The sequence below is a fragment of the Homalodisca vitripennis genome, chromosome 2 (genome assembly GCF_021130785.1).
Source record: "Homalodisca vitripennis isolate AUS2020 chromosome 2, UT_GWSS_2.1, whole genome shotgun sequence".
Classification (NCBI taxonomy): Eukaryota; Metazoa; Arthropoda; class Insecta; order Hemiptera; family Cicadellidae; genus Homalodisca; species Homalodisca vitripennis.
The window spans coordinates 150437947-150464887 of record NC_060208.1 but is presented as its reverse complement, the minus strand read 5'-3'; the positions used below and the strand labels follow the sequence as shown (position 1 = coordinate 150464887).

Genomic DNA, 26941 nt, shown 5'->3' with positions numbered 1-26941 from the left:
TGAGAATCAGTGACAATCCTTTGCAAGTTGTGAGTGTGCGTAATGTCGGGCCTGTGTTCACACTTGTGTATGTGGCTACTTCACACACTTGTAGCTCAGCCACTGTACCAAAGTTACAGCTCAACATTACTAGCAAATTAAGTTAACTGTGATGTGTGTATTGAGAATCAGTGACAATCCTTTGCAAGTTGTGAGTGTGCGTAATGTCGGACCTGTGTTCACACTTATGTATGTGGCTACTTCATTGTGAATCAGTGACAATCCTTGGCGAGTTGCTTAATATTACTAGCATATTCAAGCTTTGATTGGTTTCGTTTTGCCTTTTCTGACCAAGTAACTTGTATTAATATATGAATTTTTAAATTTACCTACATAATTATGTATTTTGTGTTGGAAAAGTAGCTTCATAGAATTTTTTTATTTAAATTTGAAGCTATTTTAAAGGTAACTAAACTTTGAAAGTATTCTTGACTATTATTTATTTTATGGAGAGATTGGTTCCGTTTTTAGCTTCATTGTGCCTATCCTCATGGCCTCCGTGCTGTGTAAAAAACAGAAAAAGGGGGAGAATCAATTCAGTACAAAGCTGGCAGGAAGTGCTACAGTCACAGTCAATATTTGAATCTGAGTTGTATCTTTTTGGCTTTCCCCAAAATTGTGCATGGTTTTGCTAACATTCCCCGGAAATGTTATTTAATTATTAATTTATGTAATTATGTTAAACTATGCAAAGATTCAAATACATATGGTTTTTTTCCCTTAACATTTAGAACCACAGAATTTTTTCTAAAATATTTTTTATACTGGGGGTAGACAATGTAGTTTTTATACTAAAAATAAACATAATGAAAAAACTCCTTTTAAGGTAAAATAAAACGTGTTACAGTTTCAAAATTTAACATATCTACAGTAAAATGCAAATGTGAACAATACTAATTAACCTTTCAACATAAGAGCTTGTCTACTTCCTGCTGAGATAGATACACACCTATGTTTATTGACATTTGGAATTTTTGCCAGTCTGCTTTTAAAATAGAACTAACTAACTTTCCAAACTAATAGGAACATTTACAAAACTTAGATTTTATAAGTTAACAAATCTCTCACTAGCTACGCCTACAGCATAAATATGACGTTTGTGGTTCTTGTACTTTGTATCTATTTTTCAATTAAATAATATTTATACCAGTGCTATAATAACCTTTACTTTAAAGTTGACTAAAAACATTATTTAAAAATATAACACATAATGAAAAACGACATAGTCTGTAATAAACAAGTACAAAACAGTATTGAAGAACTCGATAAATTACAATAGAGTTATCATAGACAGATAGACCTATGGATGGACTGCCTTTTGGTTCTAAAATCAATAGGGTTCTTCCTTGGATCCAGAGAAAGTTATACACCAGGTTTCAAGTCTCTAGAACCTTTCTATCAAGAGTTACAGCATATATTCCAGGTATGCAGATGACTACCCTTTGAACTTTTAACCCCAAATCTATTGTTTTTTTTCCTTGGACTAATCTATATACCAAGTTTTAAGTTGGGAATTTTTCTATCAAGATTTATTGCATAGAGGAACAAACAACAACACGGTTTTGAGAAGACCCTATCGAGTCCAACAACAGCAAATATCATCGTTCTATACTGCTGATAGATTAGCTGATTTAAGTTATCTGTTTGGACTCTTTCAACTCTGATTTAAGTTATCTGTTTGGACTCTTTCAACTCTGATTTAAGTTATCTGTTTGGCCTCTTTCAACTCTGATTTAAGTTATCTGTTTAGTCTCATTCAACTAAATTTGGCTATTAATGAAAATCCAATACAAGTAAAGCAGGCAAGGGTATATTTATTATTTGTAAAACTCCTCAATATCTGAAGTAGGTAGTTTGTCACTTTTAAGTTAACCAACAAGGTATAGAGCTGCTTACTTGAATCAACTCCACTTAATTTTGTGTGAATATATAATTTACCCTTTTCTTCTTATTCAAGGGAAGTGAGGTAATGTTGTGTACATTGGTCAAGTTTCAAGTGGTGCATTGAAAAGTAAAGGTGTTGTAAAATGAAGGATAAACACGTTAATTTCTAGATTGGCCGTCACCCACTGGTCCCTTAATATTTCTGGATGCATTCAATTTAAACACCAAAAACACAAAAGGTTGCTAAATTATGTGTCACAAAATTTATATTTGATGCTTTATAATAGAAAATATAACTATATAAATAGAAGAAGAAGGTTCTATAATAGATATGATAAAAGTAAGTAATACAGGTATATATATATATATATTATCAAATTCACTTTAATTTAAAACTTTTTGAGAAATGAAATAGACTACAACAAGCTCTTATTTTTAAGAAACTGAGCTATTAAGCAAAATTGTTTAATCCAAATTTTTATCATAGTTTGACATTACTACAGAACCATCAACTATATTAATCATCTTCTGTTATTGCTGTTTTTTTTTATTATTCTCAAACAGTAGAGTATTCTTTGTGGTCAATTTCACAAATAAAAACACAATCAAAGTTAAAGATTTGCCAAGTTATGAAATTTCACCTTAATACCACTCTAAAAAGTGGGAAATGTTATACTTATTCACTATTACTGTTTTTACTTACTCAAATAACATATCATACTTTTAAACTAATATACAGGGTAATTTTGATAAATGTGTACATTTTTCATGGTTTTTAAGGGTGTGAATGTGAACAGTTTTGGCCAATGTATGCACTTGGGTTTCCAATATTGAGTTTTAGAGAAAATTGACAATTTGGTATGTAGCCAATAAGTCTCTCCACTTGATCAGGGGATCTTGCAGGTACCATTTCTCTCAGTTAATTGTCTTAGATACTGTCAGTCAAGGAAATCCTGCATCACCCTGCATTGCATGCACATTCATTAAAATATCAATCTTTATATATCTTATGGCAAACAAGATAAGAAAAGATGTAATCAGATGCTCACAGACAGTAGGCCTACTGAAGAGATAGTAGTAAACATAAAATAAATGAACTGTGCTGAAGCTGGTTCAGACATGACTAAAACGATAATAATTGTATTAACAACAAGTTTTCATTTTTACAACCTCTATCTATCTTGCGTTTTTATCAGAACCACTGTAGATCAAAAGGCAAACCCCAGCATAAAAAATGCAAAGTTTCTATAAAGTAAAAAGTAAAACCCAAGTTCTGCTCTAGATTAGAACATTACAGAAAACATACGTAAACAGAAAATTTTTCCCAAATTACGCATGTTCAAGCTACATCTTCTAAATACTTCTTATATACCATAATGGTAGCACATTCATCGGGCAAGTGAGAGATCCTGGTTCGAGTCCCGGTGGAGCAAGTATTTTTTGTGATTCAATGTTTATTTAATTTAAATTAGGCTATTCTATTCATTCACCTATTCATTTTTAATGAATGTAAATAAGTCATTTGACAGGTATTTAGTCCTCCGATCATATGTTAATTTGGTTATTTAAACACATACGTGAAAGAAACGGCCAAATACAAAATAATTCAATCGTAAAAAGTAAGGGCTCTGTGGTGTAATGGTAGCACATTCACCCGGGAAGTGAGAGATCCGGGTTCAAGTCCCAGCGGAGCAAATACAGTTTGTGATTCAATGTTCATTGAAATTATATATATATATTTTTTTTCAAGATGGATTTTAAAAATCTTACTATATGTTGAAAAGTATTAAATTTCCAACAAAGATATAAATTAACTTATATTTTAGGATTATTTTAGTATTTTGTTGCATAACTTGGTAGATATTCTCACTATAAAAACATAATTATGTTGACTAAAAATGTTTCAAACCAATCAATGCTTTATTCAAAACAAGAGCACTAATACAGATTATGTATAAAACAGTATATAAAAATGTTGGCAAACAGAAATATCAAACCAACGTTTGTATTAAAACTTAAATTTTTGAAGTATAAGGGGATTATGATTTAATAAATTATGCATCAAATTGAACTATGACTTGTTCGAATTAATCTGATATACAATAAAAACTAAATGAGATGTTTCAATAAATATAATTTTTATCACTAAGGGTTTGGTATGGTTAAAATTGAATTGTTAAAACAAGAATAAGGTTTGAAGTATTATGTTCAATTGGGGTGGATATTAAGAATTCTAACACAACTAAAACAGAGGATAAAGAGAGTTTGTTGTGTAGCATTTTCCATTTCTTTTATCACTGCTCAGTTACCCACAAGACTTTCACAGCCATAATTAGGTAAAAGTTCTTACAAGATTTTCTTCAGAGGTTCACCAATGTCTACAATCAACATAACATTACATAATGTACTGGAATAATTTCTTAGTTTTGTTTATGATAGTGATTATTTAAAGTATTTTGAATTGTGGTGAAGGTTAGTGTTATTAATTTAAATTTATTTATCACCAGCTGTTATCTGCAGCTTCACATAAAATTTTTAAAATCAAAAAGTCCGTAGCTTGCTTACTTAAAGCACTTATTATATAACATGATGCTACCATATATTTTTCAAGTGTAAGAAATTAAATGAGTTATAAGTCAAAATGGAATGCAATTTTAGAAGAATACTAACACAACTTACTGGTTTATACTTGTGTAAAATTAAAGTAGGTATGAGGTGTAGGCTATAGGGCTTATTAGCAATTAGCTAGAAGGGCTGGTAGTGTAATGAGTTTTAAATTACAGTGGCTGTGGTGTCCGTGTTGCATGCCCACCTCATTGTGATTATGTCGTTGTCCTCACAATTACTGTCCCGTTACTACTTCAATGTCATGTCAGGAGAACTGTGGTGCTGTGCTGTCTGTCGCTGGCTCACTGCTGGTCCAGGTGACAGTGGCTGTGGTGTCGTGTCGCATGCCCACCTCACTGTTATTATGTCTTTGTCCTCACAATTACTGTCCCGTTACTGCTTCAATGTCATGTCAGGAGAACTGTGGTGCTGTGCTGTCTGTCCCTGGCTCACTGCTGGTCCAAGTGACAGTGGCTGTGGTGTCCATGTCGCATGGCCACCTCATTGTGATTATGTATTTGTCCTCACAATTACTGTCCAGTTACTACTTCAATGTCATGTCAGGAGAACTGTGGTGCTGTGCTGTCTGTCCCTGGCTCACTGCTGGTCCAGGTGACAGTGGCTGTGGTGTCGTGTCGCATGCCCACCTCACTGTGATTATGTCTTTGTCCTCACAATTACTGTCCCGTTACTGCTTCAATGTCATGTCAGGAGAACTGTGGTGCTGTGCTGTGCTGTCTGTCGCTGGCTCACTGCTGGTCCAGGTGACAGTGGCTGTGGTGTCCCATGTCGCATGGCCACCTCATTGTGATTATGTATTTGTCCTCACAATTACTGTCCAGTTACTACTTCAATGTCATGTCAGGAGAACTGTGGTGCTGTGCTGTCTGTCGCTGGCTCACTGCTGGTCCAGGTGACAGTGGCTGTGGTGTCCATGTCGCATGGCCACCTCATTGTGATTATGTATTTGTCCTCACAATTACTGTCCAGTTACTACTTCAATGTCATGTCAGGAGAACTGTGGTGCTGTGCTGTCTGTCGCTGGCTCACTGCTGGTCCAGGTGACAGTGGCTGTGGTGTCCATGTCGCATGGCCACCTCATTGTGATTATGTATTTGTCCTCACAATTACTGTCCAGTTACTACTTCAATGTCATGTCAGGAGAACTGTGGTGCTGTGCTGTCTGTCGCTGGCTCACTGCTGGTCCAGGTGACAGTGGCTGTGGTGTCCATGTCGCATGGCCACCTCATTGTGATTATGTATTTGTCCTCACAATTACTGTCCAGTTACTACTTCAATGTCATGTCAGGAGAACTGTGGTGCTGTGCTGTCTGTCGCTGGCTCACTGCTGGTCCAGGTGACAGTGGCTGTGGTGTCCATGTCGTATTTAATTAAATAAAAATCTTGACTAGTTTATATTTTGGAAATGAGGAATTATTTATTTATTTTTATTTATTTATTTTTCAATTTTACATGACAGCTACAGTACATGATATAGCACAAACAAAGTACAAAACCTTCAATTATTCCCAAAACAGCCATCCTAACTAAAATTAATGTACTCTTAATATGAACTTTACATAACAAAATAAACTAAACTAAACTGCTGGCAGTTACACAAATTAATATTTAAATTTCTTTACACAACATAAATAAATGAACTCTATACAATTTAAAAAAATAACAACTTGCTCATTGTACACATACACTTCTACAATGAACAATAAATTAAATCAAGTCTTTTTACATTCATACCAACCATTTTCCACCAAGGATTCATAACCAGCTGAGGAAGCTGTGGAATTCTGATAGCCTAACTAAAGGTCGAGGTGTATCTCATCTCATACAATCAAGTAAGAGATCATTTTATGCAAACTTGTTTTTTGTTTCTTCTCATGTCATAAGAGGCAAAAGATTGCTTTTAAGTCTCTTCCCTTTCTTTCTATTATATTACAATATTTAACGTTTTAATTTCAAAATATACTGCACAATATGCATTGTAATTGTACAATATGTTCAGAAGTAATATTATTGTTAGCAATAGCGATTCTGTTGTTTGCAACCTAAACCTATTGTGGATTCCAAGGTCTTATTACTCTGTCGAAACTTTCGCTCCCGTGAATTCCTATTATTCGAGACGTTTCAATCTAAGTTTGACTGATTAGCGGCGGATTTGGCATTCCGAAGGAGGGCGAGAAGAAGCGCGCACATTAGTGTACGGCGCGGCGCTGGCAAGTTTGTGTGGCCTGTTGTCGTGGCTGGGCGAGGGGGTGAGACGGTGAGACGAAGTGTACGATGTAAAACAGCGAGGTGAGATAAGGGCGCGCCGTGCGCTGCATCCCAACCCGCGTGTTGATGTGTTGATATGCTCTTTTTGGGCCGGTCGCGGTGAATAACAATGGCGCTGACGAGATCCTAATCTGGTTAGGCGCAGATGACAATCTTGTCACCCCGACTCGGCTAGACTACGTGTGTTGTGAGTGCGCGGGGCTGTTATACATGACAAAAGACGTGTCTCTTGTGATGAGATGTTTGTTGTCTTCGGGGTTGATCTGTACGTTCCCCCCTGAATCCGTAAACGGTGTCTTCACGGTCGGGTTTGCGTGTTCGTTCACCTGCAATACCGTTTCTCATAAAGTACTCCGCATTAAATCCTGCTAGTGGTTTTAGAACATTTAATAATTTATTTGTATCGCTCTTATTATTTTCAACTATATAGTCTCCAGTTAATTGTGTATTCCCTTTTCACGTATAAAATATTTTAGATTAAAAACATAAATAACGTGTGTATAAATAAAGATGTACAGGCTGGCATAAATACATAATTTATTGGAATACGCGCCTTACTAACATAGAAAAAAATAAAAATAATTAAAAAGATTAAAAAAATTGGTGTATTGTTTTAGCACACGTCTTACGATAAGTATGTGGAACATTATTATGGTCTCTGTTCGTACCAAAGTGACTGACTACCTGCCGGTTGCACGTCTATTGTCTGTAATAGCACCGTTGATTGACTCCTGCTCCGAGTGGTGTCCGGTAACTAGCGGGTAGGGGGTAGGGGGAGAATGTAACGAGCCGTGCCGAGGAATGTAGAATGTAATGGGGAGAAGTAGAGACGGTACAGCACCGCGCACCGCATATATCGTGAACGTGGTTCGCCTCAGTCCGCCGGGCCGCGCCGGCCCTCTGTAATTATTCGCCTATAAACCAGTTTGGTGAACTCTCAATGCTGACCTTGTTCAAAATAGTAATTATAGCGTGGCTGAGCCGCAGCTCTGATGTGAAAGTTGCCTTACCGCGTCCCCAACCTCTCACCAATGCGGCAGTCTCATCTGCCTTCAGACGTTCCGCCCAGGAGGTACTAAGCGAGTCTCTTTTGAAGGGTTCATTGCTCAATTTTGAACGGTTTGATGTATGATACGTTTTAATTGTTGCGTAGTCGAAACAAAGACAATCTTTTACTGGATATAGCACAGTAACTAATAGTGTGTACAAGTTGAAATAGATGTATAATTTTATTTTGTAACGTATAACTTTGAAGTAATATCGTAATACTTTCATAAGACCTATTTTTCATAATCTTGCTCTTTATATTCCGTAAGCGTAAGATTCAATTTTGGTAATCGTGTACTTCTCATTCTCTTCTCTTCAACTGGCAACACCACCAGCAAAATTTTATTAATGCGTCATTTATTAATCGGATGGAATTGTCACGAGCTCACACCACCAAAGCATAGTTGTATAAGCGTACTGTAGACACAGTACACTTCCAAACAATTTGCGTTATATCAGTCCTGTAAAATCTAAAGGTGTTAGTACTGAAACCTCTCTACAGGTTTATATAGTATAACCTGACAAATGCATTGTTAATTGCATTCGGGACCTACAGTTTTTGTAAGTTTTACAAGAGTCGCACACTTTTTATCTTTTTATACGTTTGTCGAACCCCAATAGCATTTCAAGTTCCTCTGTATATAATTTAGATAGTTTGTGAGTAAGCAGTAATGCTTGTGTTGTGGTAGCAAATTATTTAATATAAGATTACACTATTAGCTCTATGACTTTTATTACTTAGCACTCAAATTATATGTATTCTGTTTACTTTCACAATAAAACTATTTATGGAATCTATGGGCTTGTCTTAATCATTGAAGCCCATTGCATGTATGTGGTTTAACATGTTATGACCACAAATTAAAGTTATGTTTGCAAGTACAATATTACTAGTTGGTACTTACTTTAATAATTGAAAGTTTCGCATAACAATTTTACTGGAAAAGGAAGAACTAAAGCAAGTTATAGACGAGGACCACCCACAGAACACGCCTTGTATTTGTATTTTGAAAAAATAAATCTAGTTCATTTTCTAAGTTAACTTGCTGGCGTACCTACACTGAGCTCGGAACTCAGTAGAAGAGAAACACTGGAAGATAGCTTCTTTATATTTGATGCTATTATTGCATGAGTTACAGGAGTGTAACTACTTTAGACGAATATGACCGTATATGCTATTTACTATTGTCTTTGTACACTGTCATTACCACTTTATAAACTCGACCACATTTAAGAACGGGTTTCGTAAAGGCTCGGTTCCTGAAGAGGATTAAAAAAATCAAATGAGATTATGGTCAAACTAATAATATTCCGTTGACCTAGACGATGTAGTTACGTTTAAGACATCGCCTACTGGTTGTTATCAGTGTGGAGAGACAAACGATAATATGTAGCTAATTGCCCAAAGGCAGGCTTAACCATTAGGGGCTGAGGGTGAGGAAGAGATTTTACTACTAGTAGAGGTCAGTGCAGATGTTATAGGTTGGCAGTAACAGATCCAAACTAAAACCTCCGTCTGAAAATGATGATTCGTCTGAGGTTTCGTATATCGCTGTGAACTGTTATGAACATTACGAAATTTAGAACTGTCGGATAACACACATTATTGGTTCAAGAGCTAGTAGCGATTTAATATAAGAAAAGTATGAACGTGAAATGTATAACGTAAAAACAGCTCAATCAGTAATCTTGATTGGATACTGTGGAGATGATTATTGATTTTGGCTTGCTAAAGAAGAAATAATAATTACAGCAAAAGGTGTAGTTTTTGGTGAGATATAATGTTTTATAAACAAATACCAAGCTGTTCTCCAAAAAGATGAGTTAGGTTTATCCAACTCGGATGATTCTGAATACAATGAAGGACACAGTTGGAAGCAGAAAGATTGTAAAAGTATAGGTCTACCAAATGAATCAATTGCTTCAGATAATGATTCTGAAAAGACCACAAGAAAAGAACCGAGCGAAAGAAGAAACCTCCACATTCTGATGGATATGACATTAATTATTCGTCACTTAAGCAGTGAGACATCAGATGTAGCAATAAGTTGTAAAGAATCTATTATTGACAATTAATGGAAGAAAGCTGCCTCGAAAGAATTACATGCACACGATAAAAAGAGAACAGGCGAACGAGCTGAACTTCCTGATGACCAAATTAGCCATAGACACTAAATTAATGGCTGTTCAAAATAAAAGAAGACAGGGTGGAGAAGGCACGTCTCATGTCAGAGGGTTCCATTCCTAGTAAGTCATGATCAATATTTAGCATATGCAGCAGAATTCCTGATTTAAGAATGCTGATATCACACGCACTACAAAAGGAATGGGGAATTAAACAAATGAAAATGACTTCCATTGCACTATGTGGTAGTCTGAGTTGAAATAACTTCTTCCGTAGTAGTCATGGAAATCCTCAATTTGTTTGAAAGTTAGGAGAGATAATGATTTATCATTTCACGTACGAGCCATTATTTGTGACTTATACGGAAGATGTTATATGCTAGTTGATAAAATGGATAAGGATCCAAATACCATTGATAAAATGTTTTATATTGGGGTTATTCTTCAAATTTATCAATGTACGGTAAGTGGATAGATAAAATAAACCATTATGTCATCAAAGCCTTGCTAGTATGACAAACCCAATACCAGCAGTGTTCTAGAACGTAAATGTAGTGACGCCCTCCCCTCTCTCATACGTTCACCATTTGTCACTGAGAGGGTGAGTTCCAGGTGGTCTGTCTCTCCTCCCTAAATATCTTGAATGATTTAGGCTATTAATAAAAACTTTGCTTTAGGCGCTGTTGTCTACTTATTTCGGCAAAGTTGCTAGTCATCTGTCCCTTTCATTTCATACATAGAAATAGATAGTGCATACATTGGCATAGTTAATACTACGGCGTATTAAAAGTAGGCAACAAAATAGTTTTCTGAATTAAAGAAGATAATTTGATAATCTTTTTAGTCTTTTATCTTTTTGAAACTTTACATGAGTAAATGTGTAATACTGTAAATGTCAAGTAATAAACAATATACATACTGGAGAAGAGTGAAACGGTTAAAATAGTCTGTTGATTGGGATAAGATTTCCAAGAGTGTATAGACATTAAAGGATCCTGGTTTGAGTTCCTTTTAGAGCGGTAGTTGCCACCGAATCAATTAAGCAAATTATTTACTTTAATTGTTTAATGTTCAAATAACTATTGATAAGTAGTCCAAAGGTTAAATTTCTTTTTGATTAGACGATTGATTCTACTTGTATGTTTGTTTGGCATGGTTCCTCTAGCGTTGTAATTACTTGGATGCCTTCATTCTTCAGTCAAATTCCATTAGCTGTCCATTATCTTTTTCTAGAAAAATACATTGATTTAAATGAGTATAATATTTGATAACTGTCTCAGACATTAACGGTCAGATTCTCTAGAAGTCTGTCTGATACGTGACAGAACCAAACTCGGCGGTTGTTTACGTTGCAAGCACAGTGATAGCCGGAATCATTAGTGTCAGAACGTTCGGAAACTATAAATACTAACTATTTTACTTCAAATAATCATAAATACTGTTTTCTTGGTGTTCGGTACTATTTATGTAGTTTAAGTATTATAGGGAAAAAGTCACTTTTGCAGGAAGCTAAGAGAATTTTTTCCCATTCTTCAGCTTGATAGGACTTAATTCTGAACTTGAAATTATTTAAAGTTTATGTTGGGAAATTGTTGTAATATTTTAATAAAGAGTAAGAACTATGCGAGCTGTGTTTTCGTCTTTCGTATTCTTATGTCACTAAAATGTTGTCATTGATCTGCCCTAGCGCTATGTTGCCTAGTATCAACCAAACCAAAGATAAAACTATGAAGTACTAATAGTTTTTTCTAATCAAAGACTAAATGTTTCACAAAAATGAAAACAGTGTGTAAGTGTCGTATCTCTACCGAAACTAACATATCAAGCTGGTGACAGAGCGGGAGATGTAGTGCCTGCAGCTGGCTGTGCAATTGTTCTGGCATTATTTGTACGATATCTAGCTTTGCTCGGTCGATGCGATGAGATTAGTATTTTCTCCTCCGACCGAGATGTTTTGTTTTAACGGAACAAACATGAAAACAGTGTGTAAGTGTCGTATCTCTACCGAGACTAACATATCAAGCTGGTGACAGAGCGGGAGATGTAGTGCCTGCAGCTGGCTGTGCAACTGTTCTGGCATTATTTGTACGATATCTAGCTTTGCTCGGTCGATGCGATGAGATTGGTATTTTCTCCTCCGACCGAGATGTTTTGTTTTAACGGAACAAACATGAAAACAGTGTGTAAGTGTCGTATCTCTACCGAGACTAACATATCAAGCTGGTGACAGAGCGGGAGATGTAGTGCCTGCAGCTGGTTGTGCAACTGTTCTGGCATTATTTGTACGATATCTAGCTTTGCTCGGTCGATGCGATGAGATTGGTATTTTCTCCTCCGACCGAGATGTTTTGTTTTAACGGAACAAACATGAAAACAGTGTGTAAGTGTCGTATCTCTACCGAGACTAACATATCAAGCTGGTGACAGAGCGGGAGATGTAGTGCCTGCAGCTGGCTGTGCAACTGTTCTGGCATTATTTGTACGATATCTAGCTTTGCTCGGTCGATGCGATGAGATTGGTATTTTCTCCTCCGACCGAGATGTTTTGTTTTAACGGAACAAACATGAAAACAGTGTGTAAGTGTCGTATCTCTACCGAGACTAACATATCAAGCTGGTGACAGAGCGGGAGATGTAGTGCCTGCAGCTGGCTGTGCAACTGTTCTGGCATTATTTGTACGATATCTAGCTTTGCTCGGTCGATGCGATGAGATTAGTATTTTCTCCTCCGACCGAGATGTTTTGTTTTAACGGAACAAACATGAAAACAGTGTGTAAGTGTCGTATCTCTACCGAGACTAACATATCAAGCTGGTGACAGAGCGGGAGATGTAGTGCCTGCAGCTGGCTGTGCAACTGTTCTGGCATTATTTGTACGATATCTAGCTTTGCTCGGTCGATGCGATGACATTGGTATTTTCTTCTCCGACCGAGATGTTTTGTTTTAACGGAACAAACATGAAAACAGTGTGTAAGTGTCGTATCTCTACCGAGACTAACATATCAAGCTGGTGACAGAGCGGGAGATGTAGTGCCTGCAGCTGGCTGTGCAACTGTTCTGGCATTATTTGTACGATATCTAGCTTTGCTCGGTCGATGCGATGAGATTGGTATTTTCTCCTCCGACCGAGATGTTTTGTTTTAACGGAACAAACATGAAAACAGTGTGTAAGTGTCGTATCTCTACCGAGACTAACATATCAAGCTGGTGACAGAGCGGGAGATGTAGTGCCTGCAGCTGGCTTTGCAACTGTTCTGGCATTATTTGTACGATATATAGCTTTTCTCGGTTGGTGCGATGAAATTAGTATTTCGCTCCTACGACCGAAATGTTTTGATTTAACCGTTAGTGAGATATGTAATAACCCTGTTTTTGAAACGGAAATGACCCACCGCTTTACTGTAGATATCTCTGAGCTAACTGTGGTAGTTTCGTTACTATCTTACAAACAGGCAATGTCATTTTATCCTTGGATCAACATTGATTGTGTGGTGACAATGGAAAATCAAAGATCAATAGCTTTAAGAAGTTCAAACAACTCATATATTTCATTGATTAGTTTGAATAATTAATTGGCAACACTGACCTTCTCCCTACCCTGAGTATATGTGTTGTTTCATGATACTCAAATGACGGCTGCTATTATGACGGAGTGCATATGCCAATCTCCTCTCTGTCTGTATCCATATTATGCAGGAACGGCTTTAAATTTTGTTGCAAATGTTCTTGACATGTTTTATTTAATGCCATGGGGTTTTTAGTAATAAATAATCTAATCTTTTTTCATTTTCAGGAGGATTTGACTGATTTTTAAGTATTAATTTTTAATGTTCGTTTATCCTTCCTTTATTTAAAGAATGGCGATGAGCGTCATCAAACTGAATTCAAAATTGTTTTGCTCTGCTAATAAAAAGTTATGTGGCAACTTCAACAATCCCTCGATCCTTGTCTGATCCCATTAAACTGTAGTCGGTCTAGTACTTGTCGAGTGCAATAATGTGAAAGAGGGAAATATAAAGTATTTCTTTATTTTCTGTTTAGCACTCGACGTGATAACGTAATTTAATTAAGTATTTCTGCCTATTTCACCTCACAAACTGAAATGTGAGATAATAAATGAGTACTGTTTCAGTTTACGTAGACGTAGTTGGCTGTATGATTAGGAAAGTTTAGTTACAAAAAAGTTCAATTTTTATTTAAATCTTTGCATTGTTACAGTTATAACTCAGCCATTTCAAAATTAGTTATTAGGTGGCATTTTAAGACATGAATTATGCAATAAAGTTTATTTACAAAGCTAATTCAACAACATCAAGTTCGTGACTTTAAACCGCCGCGCTGCCATTTTGGCATGGATTACGGGCCTTTTTGAGGTCGAGGTTACGGCATTGTGTTCTCCTAAGAAATAACTTGAATTTAATGTAGAACTAGAACTCTCATTTAAGATTTCCTTCTGACTCTTTGTTCAGTGTTGAGTTTAGCTTCAGTTCACCTCTGTCATCTGACGCCGTCGTAGTCTTGAGTTGACAAATCTGCAGGCATGTTCTGAAGAGATCCAAAAAATGTCGGTGATGAAGAAGCTCAAAATGAACTCTTTACATAGTTTCGACATCAGAGTCACCTAGTATACAAACATGTTATGTAAAGCTTTCCTACTCACAGTGAGGGTTGTGACAAAATCCAGTTGCAAATCGGTTCTGTGCCGTCTTTTATATGTCTTCCACAGGGGTCGCGTATCTCTCAAGTTCTTTTTAGTCAAAATTATATGAAGGGTTTTACGTTTAATTTGACATACTTTATTTTATTACTGCTATGATTTTCATATAAAATTATCGAGGTTAAAAATTAAAATTAAATTTAATTGAATTAAATCGATAAAAATGTTGGTTGTTGGCTTACTCAATCGGAGTTATGTTCTAAGTATTCCAGTTATCACCGTGACTAATACATTTATTTATCCTGAAATATTTTAAATTCGTGGTGGAAAGCCATCTTCAGTCAAGCTATGTTAAACAGGAACCGTTTCCAGCCCAGTTTAACCGAATACGGCTTTCTACAGCTAGGCCACAATAACTCCAGATCATAACTGTGTTAGCGATGATTTCACTCTATATGAGCAATAAAGGGCATAAGGATTTCGTTACCACGTCAGTACATACGTATGCTTTGTTCTTACAAATTTACATTGTTCGTTGCAACATCACTTTTTTGGAAAGTCCGTTGACAGTATGGTCACTGAGTAAATTCTCCCTGCGACCAAGTGAGCAGGATCGGTGTCAAAAAAGCGGTCGTACATCACGGAGTCTGCGCCTAACGAGTGTTGGTTTTACAAGGCGGGTAATTGGCTACACTGCGCCACGCTTGTTATTAAATTGGGATAAACCGGACATTTAATACGCGGCGCGGGGCCTGTGGTCCAATTAACAACAGGTATGTGGAACACGAAGGTCTCCGCCTTCTCGTAGTCGTAGTCTTGTCTAGCTTGTAGTGCTACATGGGTCACCAAGAACCAATTTGATCTTCTTGTTACATTAATATTTAGTCGATAACACTTATGTGCGCATTTTATAAGCGCCGCGTTCATTCCTTGAATAAGATGTGGAAAGGGCAACAAAAACCTAAAATTAATGTTTAATAGATGATCCCAGCTGTTCCTTTGAAGTTAACACTAGTATCGTGTTTTTGTGTTAGGCATAAATTAATATTGAATGTGCATTGTAATCACAAATTCGATCTTGTAAAATACGTTAAAATAAATCACAGGTAACTCCCATACGGTGATTTCTGGAGTTGCAAAAAGTTAGTAGTTTGAGTTATGGACTTCTTTGGAAAAGCTGATGTCATCGTTTTCTTTTGCTCAAAGACGTGTCACCAATTTATTGAAACAAACAAAAATGAAGACACTGTCCCGGACAACAAAAAGGTCTCAAATTTTCATCTGTAGCCGTCAAGATCAATTTTAATTCCTTTCCGTGGACTTTATATTTTCAATTGTTCAAAATTATGTAAAAAGCTGGTCATTTTACTTGTAAAATATTTCGTAAAAACGTTTTTATTTTATGGTTTCAGGGGATAAAAATTATTACAAAGAAATGCCATGTTCAATATCCAAAATCTCCTTAAATATTACACATGTTGAGTGTAATATATTATTGTTTTATTTATACTATGGAATTGTCATTTTATTTTAATAGCTTAGTGTACTTGTGCCCTCAGAGTTTGTGCTAACGGACCAATAGGTGTTTTAAGGACTGTTAACAGTATATACAACATGACGCATTCGGTGACATATCGCTCAATAGGTAGCCTATTAGATAAAAATGGGTAAAACAACTACCACCCAATCCTTTTTAACTCTTTTACTGAAAAAATGTCAAATAACGCTCTCCATTGATAAGGGTGTAGTAGTTTGACTAGATCGATGTTAAGACTCTCTTTACACAGCAAACTAATGAGTTGAGTAATGTCACTCTGGCTTCTGCCTCCATTGGCCTTGAGAGTGCGAGCTTTTTAAAATGTAGCAAACACTATTAGTAATCCATTGTGTAGGCTACAACGTTTACCAATTTCATAATTAGTACCCCAACTCGGTAAAAATTATAACTATTAACTTACGTCTCAGGAATGTCTATGACGCCCGTTTTATGAGTAGGAAAGTGTGTGTGTGTGTGTGTGTGTGTGGAGCCGCGTGTAGTATACATCACAATAGTTTCTCTATTATATTTTATTTAAGATTTAATTCAAGTAACCGGGTTCGTATTAGAATAATTGTGCTTGTCTCGGAAGCATATGCGAAACAAGAAAGTTGGACCTATTTGATTATACAATAATATTTTTACTTCACTTTGTGACAATGCTATCCAATAACAATCGAATAATTGCGAAGTGAATTCCGGTTTTATATGAGCCGATCAGAAACCCGACCTACGTGATTCTATCGAGTCGCCTACTCCTGTAGAAAATGTGTCATTGTGAACTTGTGGGGAATGTCTCACATCGGCTATTGACACACGAGCCGTGCCGGTACGGTAAACAGAGCCGTGACTTATCTGACACATTAGCTGCCGTATCGCCAACCAGGTGTTAACGATGTGTCTCCAACCTATCTTTACTGCCTGAGGCCGTGTTCTGCCAGCTGCCACACTTGTTTGACACACGCTATATTGTGGGTCCATCTTGCCGACGATGTGGCGACGGTCAACTTTCGGCAATCATTTAAACGGAGCAGAATATCTCCCTTGTAGAATTTTAATTTACTTTTGCATTTCTAATTTTAAAACTCCAGATATAGAGCATTGTTGGATTTTGAAAATTGTAAATTTATACATAAACAATTTCAATACACTAATGCTGATAAATAGTCCTTGACGTGCTTGTTCTTTGTAAACCGTTAGAGATTTGTATTTAAAATAAGAAAATAATACATTGTTCATCGTGAAGGAATATACTTAATCCTCCAAGCAGCAACCTGAAATGACAAGACCGCTTGGTTTTCTTGCACACAAACAATACATCCTAACTTCATAGTTGGTAATTGATGCAGATTATGAATTTAGGAATTGAAAAAAATAGCATAAAGAAGTTGCGGTTTAATCTCATATATTTGTATTGTTTGTAAAATATTAAACCATTCTCAATGAAAATCACTCTGATCAATAATATATTTTATGTGTGTCTAGTATGTAAAGTTTAAAGCCGCAATCGCCATAGTTTATTCAAATTACACTTCTCAAGCTCATACAAATAAGCACACATATCACAATACTTGTAAATTAATTATACTTGTGCAGAAATGTAAACAGAAAAGGAAATTGTGCGAAATAGGTTAAACAGGCCAAAAAAATGACCTAAATCACTTTAAATATGGCAATGTCTTTTCCGTTAAAAATTAGAAAATTAACTATTAAAACGTTCATTACAACAGTTTTTAAACTCAAAGTTCTGTTTTAAATAAAAATCATAACAGCGTTATATTTTTATTGGAAACAGGACATTTTGATGTCCAAATTTATTGATATACTATACAGTTTTCAACTTCCACAAACATTGAAGAAATCGTAAATAATTTAAAGGTATAGATAATTTTACACGAACATTGGAATTGATCAGTTATTATTACTCATGTTTTGAAATCAACGTATAGAAAAAAGTCTAAACATTTTTGAGTGGTATTCCTCAGTAAAATTTAAATATTAGCCTACTCCTACTCATCAGTATTATGCAATGTTAATAGATACTAAAAAGCAAATTATAAAAGAGTTCAAATTACTTAGATGCATAAACTTGAGTTGAAAACGTTCGGTAGGCCTACAATGCAATATATCGATAACAGAACGTGCTTCGTAAAAAAAACAATACAAGAGTAGCAGAAAAATAACTGTAGTCACATCTGAACACTGTTCTTTGTTGTTCAATCTGTATTATAAAAATGTGTTATGTACGCAACATTGTAATTCAAGGATGATGCTGGAAAATATAACCTTGTTGTTTAACATTCACACCTGATTGTTAAACCATAAAGATTGAGTAAAAAAATAATATATTGGCCATTATTGTACAACAGCTCTTCGCAATGTTATAATCTGTGAGTTCCTACGACAACCAATTACCAATGCCGTACCTATAATGTTTCTGCGTTGCTTAATTTTCTTACAATGAACACTTAATGTCTGCGATAGCAAACTATTGCGTTATTTCTTTCGATATTAAGTAACAAATATATTTTTATGTGCGTTTCGTACATTACAAACACTTAATCTTATGTCTCCAAAATTTAGTTTGTTGAAGGTATGTCACGGTATACGCTACCTCGGAACTGGACACCCCACCGGATAACGACTTGGCCGGATATACCGTTATCCTCTAAACCGTTGGAAAAACACACACGGCGAAAGTCAACACACTACGAAAATTATAGACGATCTAGAGAAAAATGCAAGGCTATATAGAAATAAAGCAAGAGCATCCACGTTGCAAAATGTCCGTTCTCACGTTTAGATTCAACATAGCCGTCATGTCCGGCCGATTAAACCGAAATTATTAAAAACTGGCCGGTTAAACATATTTAATGTTTTGAAAACATATACCGTTTAAAACCGAATAGTATAATAAAACTATATTTTGAATGTTTGGTTTACCTTGCAAGAATTACCAAGAAGTTGTAAAGAATGCCTTGTATTGTCTATAGATATTGACAATTCCCCAGTTTTAGGGTTAAGAGCGAAGCTTCTCTAGCTGAATTTGCAATTATTACCTCTGATGTAATCCAATTTAACCATTAATTACTCAATTGGATTAATATTAGGTATTAAATGTTGTGTCTTTTTAAAGGGTATCTGTTATGTGTTATGTTCTTAATTTCGTTTCCCATTAGGGTTTAAAAGATTGTGCTTTAAACTGTATTAAATAAAGGTCGCCGATTTAAACTATTAACACTTTATTATTTTCTTTCAAAATTAAGAAGTATCTTAATATGATATTCAAACATATAAAATTACAACGCTGTAACAATCAGGTTTTAATAGATATTTTTACTAAACTTGTTTTCTCCTATTAAGCTATATCCCTAAATATTTCAAAATTAAGAAGTATCTTAATATGATATTCAAATATATAAAATTACAACGCTGTAACAATCAGGTTTTAATAGATATTTTTACTAAACTTGTTTTCTCCTATTAAGCTATATCCCTAAATATTTCAAAATTAAGAAGTATCTTAATATGATATTCAAATATATAAAATTACAACGCTGTAACAATCAGGTTTTAATAGATATTTTTATTAAACTTGTTTTCTCCCATTAAGCTATATCCCTAAATATTTCAAAATTAAGAAGTATCTTAATATGATATTCAAACATATAAAATTACAACGCTGTAACAATCAGGTTTTAATAGATATTTTTACTAAACTTGTTTTCTCCTATTAAGCTATATCCCTAAATATTTCAAAATTAAGAAGTATCTTAATATGATATTCAAATATATAAAATTACAACGCTGTAACAATCAGGTTTTAATAGATATTTTTATTAAACTTGTTTTCTCCCATTAAGCTATATCCCTAAATATTTCAAAATTAAGAAGTATCTTAATATGATATTCAAACATATAAAATTACAACGCTGTAACAATCAGGTTTTAATAGATATTTTTACTAAACTTGTTTTCTCCTATTAAGCTATATCCCTAAATATTTCAAAATTAAGAAGTATCTTAATATGATATTCAAATATATAAAATTACAACGCTGTAACAATCAGGTTTTAATAGATATTTTTACTAAACTTGTTTTCTCCTATTAAGCTATATCCCTAAATATTTCAAAATTAAGAAGTATCTTAATATGATATTCAAACATATAAAATTACAACGCTGTAACAAACAGTTTTTAATAGATATTTTTACTAAACTTGTTTTCTCCCATTAAGCTATTATCCCTAAATATTTCAAAATTAAGAAGTATCTTAATATGATATTCAAACATATAAAATTACAACGCTGTAACAATCAGTTTTTAATAGATATTTTTATTAAACTTGTTTTCTCCCATTAAGCTATATCCCTAAATATTTCAAAATTAAGAAGTATCTTAATATGATATTCAAACATATAAAATTACAACGCTGTAACAATCAGGTTTTAATAGATATTTTTACTAAACTTGTTTTCTCCCATTAAGCTATATCCCTAAATATTTCACCACATTTTTTAACAATCCGTAAAGTAGTCATACTTTCTTGTCATTTATTTAACAACATTTAGTGTTCAATGTTTTTTGTTTTTTTTTTTTCAATTCAGTAGCCTGTAAGTTGAGATCGATATTGCTCTAATTTTTGGTCTTCGATAGTTATACCAAGTTGTATTAGATGTTTATTATATTTATGTTAAAATAATAGTTTCATTATCGTAATAAATTCGAATGTTTGATTAAGTGTCGACGATAATCGATTTTGATAAGTATTTTTCCTGGCAACCATAATCATCACAATCCGAAATCTGGTACTTTAGTTGTCCTAGAAATTAAAACTTAAACTTTCGTTGCACGATTTTTTCTAGATATACTAACAGTAATTTTAAATATATGTTGTAACAATAAACAACAAATATATGTAGGTCTTACCAATTAAAAACAAATAGATGTACCAGTTCACAAATTATTTCCTTGAAACCAAGATTTAGTGCAATAACAAAAATTCCATTAGAACAACATTTTGCCACTTTATAAGTTTTTAAAAGAATAAAACTTATTTTACACTTGGAGAACTTTTAAGTGTGCTTCTAAAAATATATGGGTGTAGGCTTAAAATACAAAAACCATTCATGAACAGTACAATGCTGTGTCATCTTCAGGGTGCAAAAACCTGAGAGTAGGCGAGAGTGCTGTATGCTACATTAACAAAAAAACTAAATTCCTAGTAATATATTATATGCAAAAATACTATTAATGTAATATCAGTTGGAAATATTGGGAAAGGAAAATCAATTACCGTATAACAAATCAAGTTGCTTTAATAACTAAAAACTAATTTTAACGATAGTATTATAGACACAACTATATAAACTTTAAGACTACTAAGTGTTGTTTTACTTTAAAATACATTACAACTACGGTGCAGTATGTAGGAACCTTCACCATTTAACGCTTATGTTACTTTATATTAGTATTAAACGCTATTATGCAGATAAACGGATAAATGCAATCCGGACGAAATGTTATGTTCATTTACAGTCTGTAAGATTTAAGAAAATGGGAGCCACATGTATATACCAGTATTGCACGCAATTGTTTCTTAGAACTCCTGCATATAACGGTTTTTTACATTAGAGCCTCGATCAAGGGGTTTTTGTAATAACATTCTGATTTAACGTGCTTTATTATGAAATCAGTTCTATTATTTAAAATAATAGTTGTAGTTAATGGGTTAGTGCATCACAGCATGGTTTGTCGTTATAGTTTTAGTTGCGCAGGTTAAAGAATAAAAATAAAATTAGCCAGTATTTTTGGTGATTTGGAAATTGAAAGGATCGTTTGCACCAATCGTAAAATATGTTTTCGTTTACAATCAACGTCAATTATAAGTTCATGCTGATTCTCTTTCAAATTATGACAATTTGTATAACGATATATACTCTAACCTTTTATGAATATATGTAAGAAATGTATATAAAATTATATAATTTAATAATTTATTAAGTGACAAAGTTAACTACCAGTAAATATCATACAAAAATTGTGTGTTATCTATACACCATGTAAAATTATAAACCAGGGATATTTATGTCAAAGGATGCCGCGATTGGCAGAACTGCAGGGGGCGTCCCCCTCCACCCCCACTCCAACCTCGTGATGTCCCGCTCTTCCTGCGCTCGGCAACCGCTCTTTTACTTCAGTCTTCGCGTAGCTGTTGTGATGAGTGTTTAGTGCAAGGGTTCTGCGGGTTTTCGTGCAAACGTAACTTTGCTCAAGTGTTTCTCATTAAACAATTTTGCTCAACATTTTATATTCACCATTTTATCAGTTTTGTATTAAAAGTTTTGCTGTGCGAACCAATAACAATTACAATCCGTTATGTCCGGGCATGTTCTATCTCGTACCAACAGTGTTCAATACAGTTAGCTAGTCAATCCTCTCGTTATCAGTTCATCATATTTTGCTAATACTATTTTAATTTAGGAGAGACTATTTTTGCGGATATACTATAATTCGAAAGTGATGGCAACTTGTGTGGTTTGTGGGTGAAAAAGTGCGCGAACTGTATTGATACAAGTTTGTGTAGAAACAAATATCAGTGATGTACACGTACGCAGCGGCGGCGGCAGCGGGGGTGGGGTCCCATTATCAGCCCGCCCCTCCCACCTACCTGCCGCCCCATCACCAGCTCGCCGCCCCCGGCTTGGGGCCCGTCCCGCCTCCGATGCCGCCTCTCTCGCCCCATAGTAAACGGCGCAGGTAAAACGGTTGACCACTTACTTTCGCACAAACTCATAAATATTTTAGGAATAGACTTGAAAAATAAAACTTCTTTATATTTCATGTTGGTATTATTTAAAACAAAAGTTATATAAGATCGGTGATCTGTTGGACGAATTTTCTTTCTTTAAAATGTGTGGACATTATGAACTCTATGTTGTTAGTTAATACTATTCTCTTGCTGCTACAAACGTTAAAAAAGTAACAATTTTCTAAAAATAAGATATTTTGTCAACGTTGCAAAATTATTAAAGTAATTAAAAATCAAGCAACCAAATATTTTTCTATGCTTTTAAAAGTAAATACGATAAGCAGTTAAATGTATTGTGTTTCTGTTGAAGCCATACGGTAGAACAAACGGCCGAAACACTATTCTTGTGTATCAGCAAATTTACGTGTACTGTTAGTGGTTGTGTTTTGAAAATGTGTGCCATCATAATATACAGTTGTGAAAATCATAATCCAACGATGACGTACAATACATGCACTGTTAGTTTGCAGCTAAATTTAAATCCTTTGTTAGTGAAATAGTTGAAATTTTTACCCAAATTGTGAACATTGCCAATTTGCTGAAATTATATTGCAATACAGTTTACTGTACTGAGTAATAACACCTTTTCTGTCCACTTTGACTTCGGCTAATGTGTCGATTTCTATGAGTAGCTAAAACATGAACACGAAGTAGTGGAGTTATAGACACTAATGTTACTTTCTTTATGCAACCAATTTTGTTTTAGTGACTAACAATCTAAGAATAACAAAACTTTAAGCCAATGTTACAAAAACATGCCAAGGACATCGCAAATATCCTGTCATCTTTTCAGGCCAAACCATCGTCTACAGCAAACATTAAACAAAGATTACACAGTATTTGCTGTCGGTAAACCATAGAAGATAGTAGGCCTACTTGCTGTGTTTTCATGGACCTGTTCACAATAGGTCAATAAGCATTTTTAGTGAAACGAGATTACATGCTATGTCAAGTATAAGCAAATATTTTACTTTCTTAAGATTTTGTGTGTCCAGGAATGCTAATTTGGTTGGCGTAAACAACAAAAAGTTCACCTGAAAATACTTATTAGTAAATATTTAGTAAGACGCCTTAGTAGCCGTAAAACTGTGATTGAGTAATAATAAGAGGTAATCTTTCTGTCTTGTATTATATTGGATAAAAAATCTGAAGTTTTATGGATTGCCCTTTATTATTAAATACTAAACTTTTTATTACATTTGCTCATGTTTAATCTTCATAGAAATTTTAACGTCGTAAGGAAATGATTACGGTATATCAACAAGTTTTACACAAAATGTGTTGATAGAAATTGTGTTTCTAAGGAAATGTGAAATTGGTGATAGGGTATAGTACTAAATTGTATGAATCAGTCTGTTTTTGTTTCCGAGTACTAAAGTCAGCATCTCCATCACCTCGAGTCCTGAAGTCATCATTTCCAACACCTCCGAGGCCAGGGACGTACCGGTAGCTAGAAAGGAGAGCCAAGGATTGCGGTGTCTTGAACAAAGTTAGGACATACTCTTATATCCTATTTTAAATATCCTTCAGACATCCCGATGGATCCCTCCCGAACCAAAATCGTGGCTAGGAGGGTTTATATCACGCCTTGGGTGGTATGACGTATACATAGCCTATTATTCTACAATACGATTCCAACTGATAAATAGAATTATACAATCATTTCCATCTTTAATAGATACGCTGGCCAATACTAAACATTTTGAATACAGGATGTTGGGAGGATTTTGTTTCTATGGTTAGGAGGGTGTGTGTGTGTGTGTGTGTGTGTGTGTGTGTGTGTGTGTGTGTGTGTGTGTGTGTGTGTGTGTGCGTGCGCGCGCGCGTGTGTGTGCGCGCGAGCGTGTGTGTGTGTGTGTGTGTGTGTGTGTGTTTTATAATATTTATTATATATTATAGCTTGTATTATAGAGTACGTCATAGTGAGTCAACAGGGACTATACATGTCGTCTCACTTGCTCCACAGTTTACATGTATCTCCATGAGTTGATATTTGGTTTTCTAGTAAATAAATAGGAAAACAAGTACTATTGGACCACTGTGCGGCGGGGGAGCGGCGTCGGTGACGCATCGCTGGCAAGAAATGCATATCAGACATAGCGAAAATAATCATTCTGATCGAACTATTCAACCGAATTTGAAAGTAAAAAGTTCAAATTTCATACAGAATTACTGCTCAGGAAAACGATGACTACCTGCAAATTTTATTTTTCAAATTTTGAATAGAAGTTATGTACAATAGTTTTTTAGTATAAATACCGTAATTTTTGTGCTTCTATACATCAAGTTATATGATCATTTAAGTAAAAAATCAGTTTTATAAATTAAAATCGGTGGAAATTAAATGTGAAAACAGAAAAGTAAATTTGGCAACCGATGTGTTATCACCCATGTGCACTCTTCCAGCTATGTTAAGCCTCTATAAGTGAATGTGAGTATGACTGAAGCCCCTGGGCGGGGGCAGGTCGACCTGTCCTCCTGTCTCTGTCTCGCAGGATGGACCGGGACGCGGTCGCCGTCCGATTGGTTCCGTCCTGCAGTTATGTTATTCGCAACGGTTCTCATATCATTATGACACCGATTTTTTCCTCCTCAGGATTGGACACGCCCCCGCCGCTCCGCTCGACCTGTACTACAATATATAAACTATACAATACTTGTGACCGCTGCTCATATTTCCAGGATATTGTATATTATGTACATGCAGTTTTTCAAAATCAGTTAAATGTAGACTCTTATACGTAAATAATATATAAAGCTTGCTTGATAGTAGTTCCAAAAGCGGCAAAACTGCTTATGAAATTAATGCTTTTTTATATTTGTATTATTTAAAATATGATCAGTTTTCCTAAATGGATAATTTTTTAATGGCAACGCCCAATAAAACAAAAATATTTAAAAAGAACACATAGAATATAAATATTCCGAAACACACGCACACGCACTGTTTTACTGTCGAACTTAGTATTATACCATGGACATCAAACGATAGTATTGAATGGTCTGGAGTACATTTCGCTCAGGTACCCGTGGCTTAGAGGACAATTACATTATTTTTAATGTTTAAGCTACCAGAAATTATTAAATTTCTGAAAACGTTAAAGATTGATGGTATTACGTAGCGTTTAAAATAGCATTAAAGAAGAATTTTACATAGCTATTATAGTGTTAACAATAGTTAGCTGAGCTTTAGCGAAGCATATCACTCGTAACTGGAAACATTTCTTTCGGCTACTGCAGTGAATATTTTTTACATTGGTCGTATGGATAACCATGATGGCGGTGAGAAAATCCAAAATAAATAAATTTCTAAACAGATTGAATCCAATCATTTGAAATTTCTTCATGTGACTTTTAATTCATAGGGTAAAAATAACAAGAGTGGAAAGTAACTTCAGCGTACTCTTGTCTTGTAGTATTCTCGTAACTCGCAGGAACTTTTATTTTTAGAACAGTGCTGTGAAAAGTAATTTAATGATTATAAATTGGAATGCATTATGTAGCATGATATCTCGAGAAAGATTTCATCTTTTGAATTTAAATTTTGCATGACTCTCTGTGATGGTGCAAGTTCAACCATGGAATTTGCCTGAATTTCCTTGAAGGCTATGATTCAGTAGGCTGACACAGTTTCTATTTTGTCTGCCGGTGGAGTTATCCCTATTCGTTTATGTTTGTCCATCTTTTTATATGTCGGCAGGACATCTTGAGAATGAAATGAGCTATAGATTTGAAAGTTTGCATGCAACAACAGCGAAGAACCTTCTACGCGATACATGGCGTAGTGTACTCGGCATTTACAGTTGTAACATTGTATGAGGTTAATTGATAGAACCTTCTACGCGATACATGGCGTAGTGTACTCGGCATTTACAGTTGTAACATTGTATGAGGTTAATTGATAGAACCTTCTACGCGATACATGGCGTAGTGTACTCGGCATT

The 26941-nt window shown here is 34.9% G+C and overlaps 1 protein-coding gene across 9 annotated transcripts in view; it reads left to right on the top strand.

Moving 5' to 3' along the window:
• The window catches only part of LOC124354891 (aryl hydrocarbon receptor nuclear translocator homolog), a 145206-nt gene that overhangs the window by 17419 nt on the left and 100846 nt on the right, over positions 1 to 26941 (top strand). For 3 of the 9 annotated variants that reach the window (XM_046805673.1, XM_046805672.1, XM_046805671.1), the window contains exon 1: positions 22377 to 22945. The exons of 3 other annotated variants lie outside the window; for them this stretch is intronic. In XM_046805673.1, coding sequence (XP_046661629.1) covers positions 22788 to 22945 — 158 coding nt within the window. In that variant the 5' untranslated portion in view covers positions 22377 to 22787. Of the gene's footprint in view, positions 1 to 22376; positions 22946 to 26941 lie in introns of those variants that run through there. 3 more of the 9 variants (XM_046805674.1, XM_046805675.1, XM_046805670.1) reach the window with 1 other exon arrangement.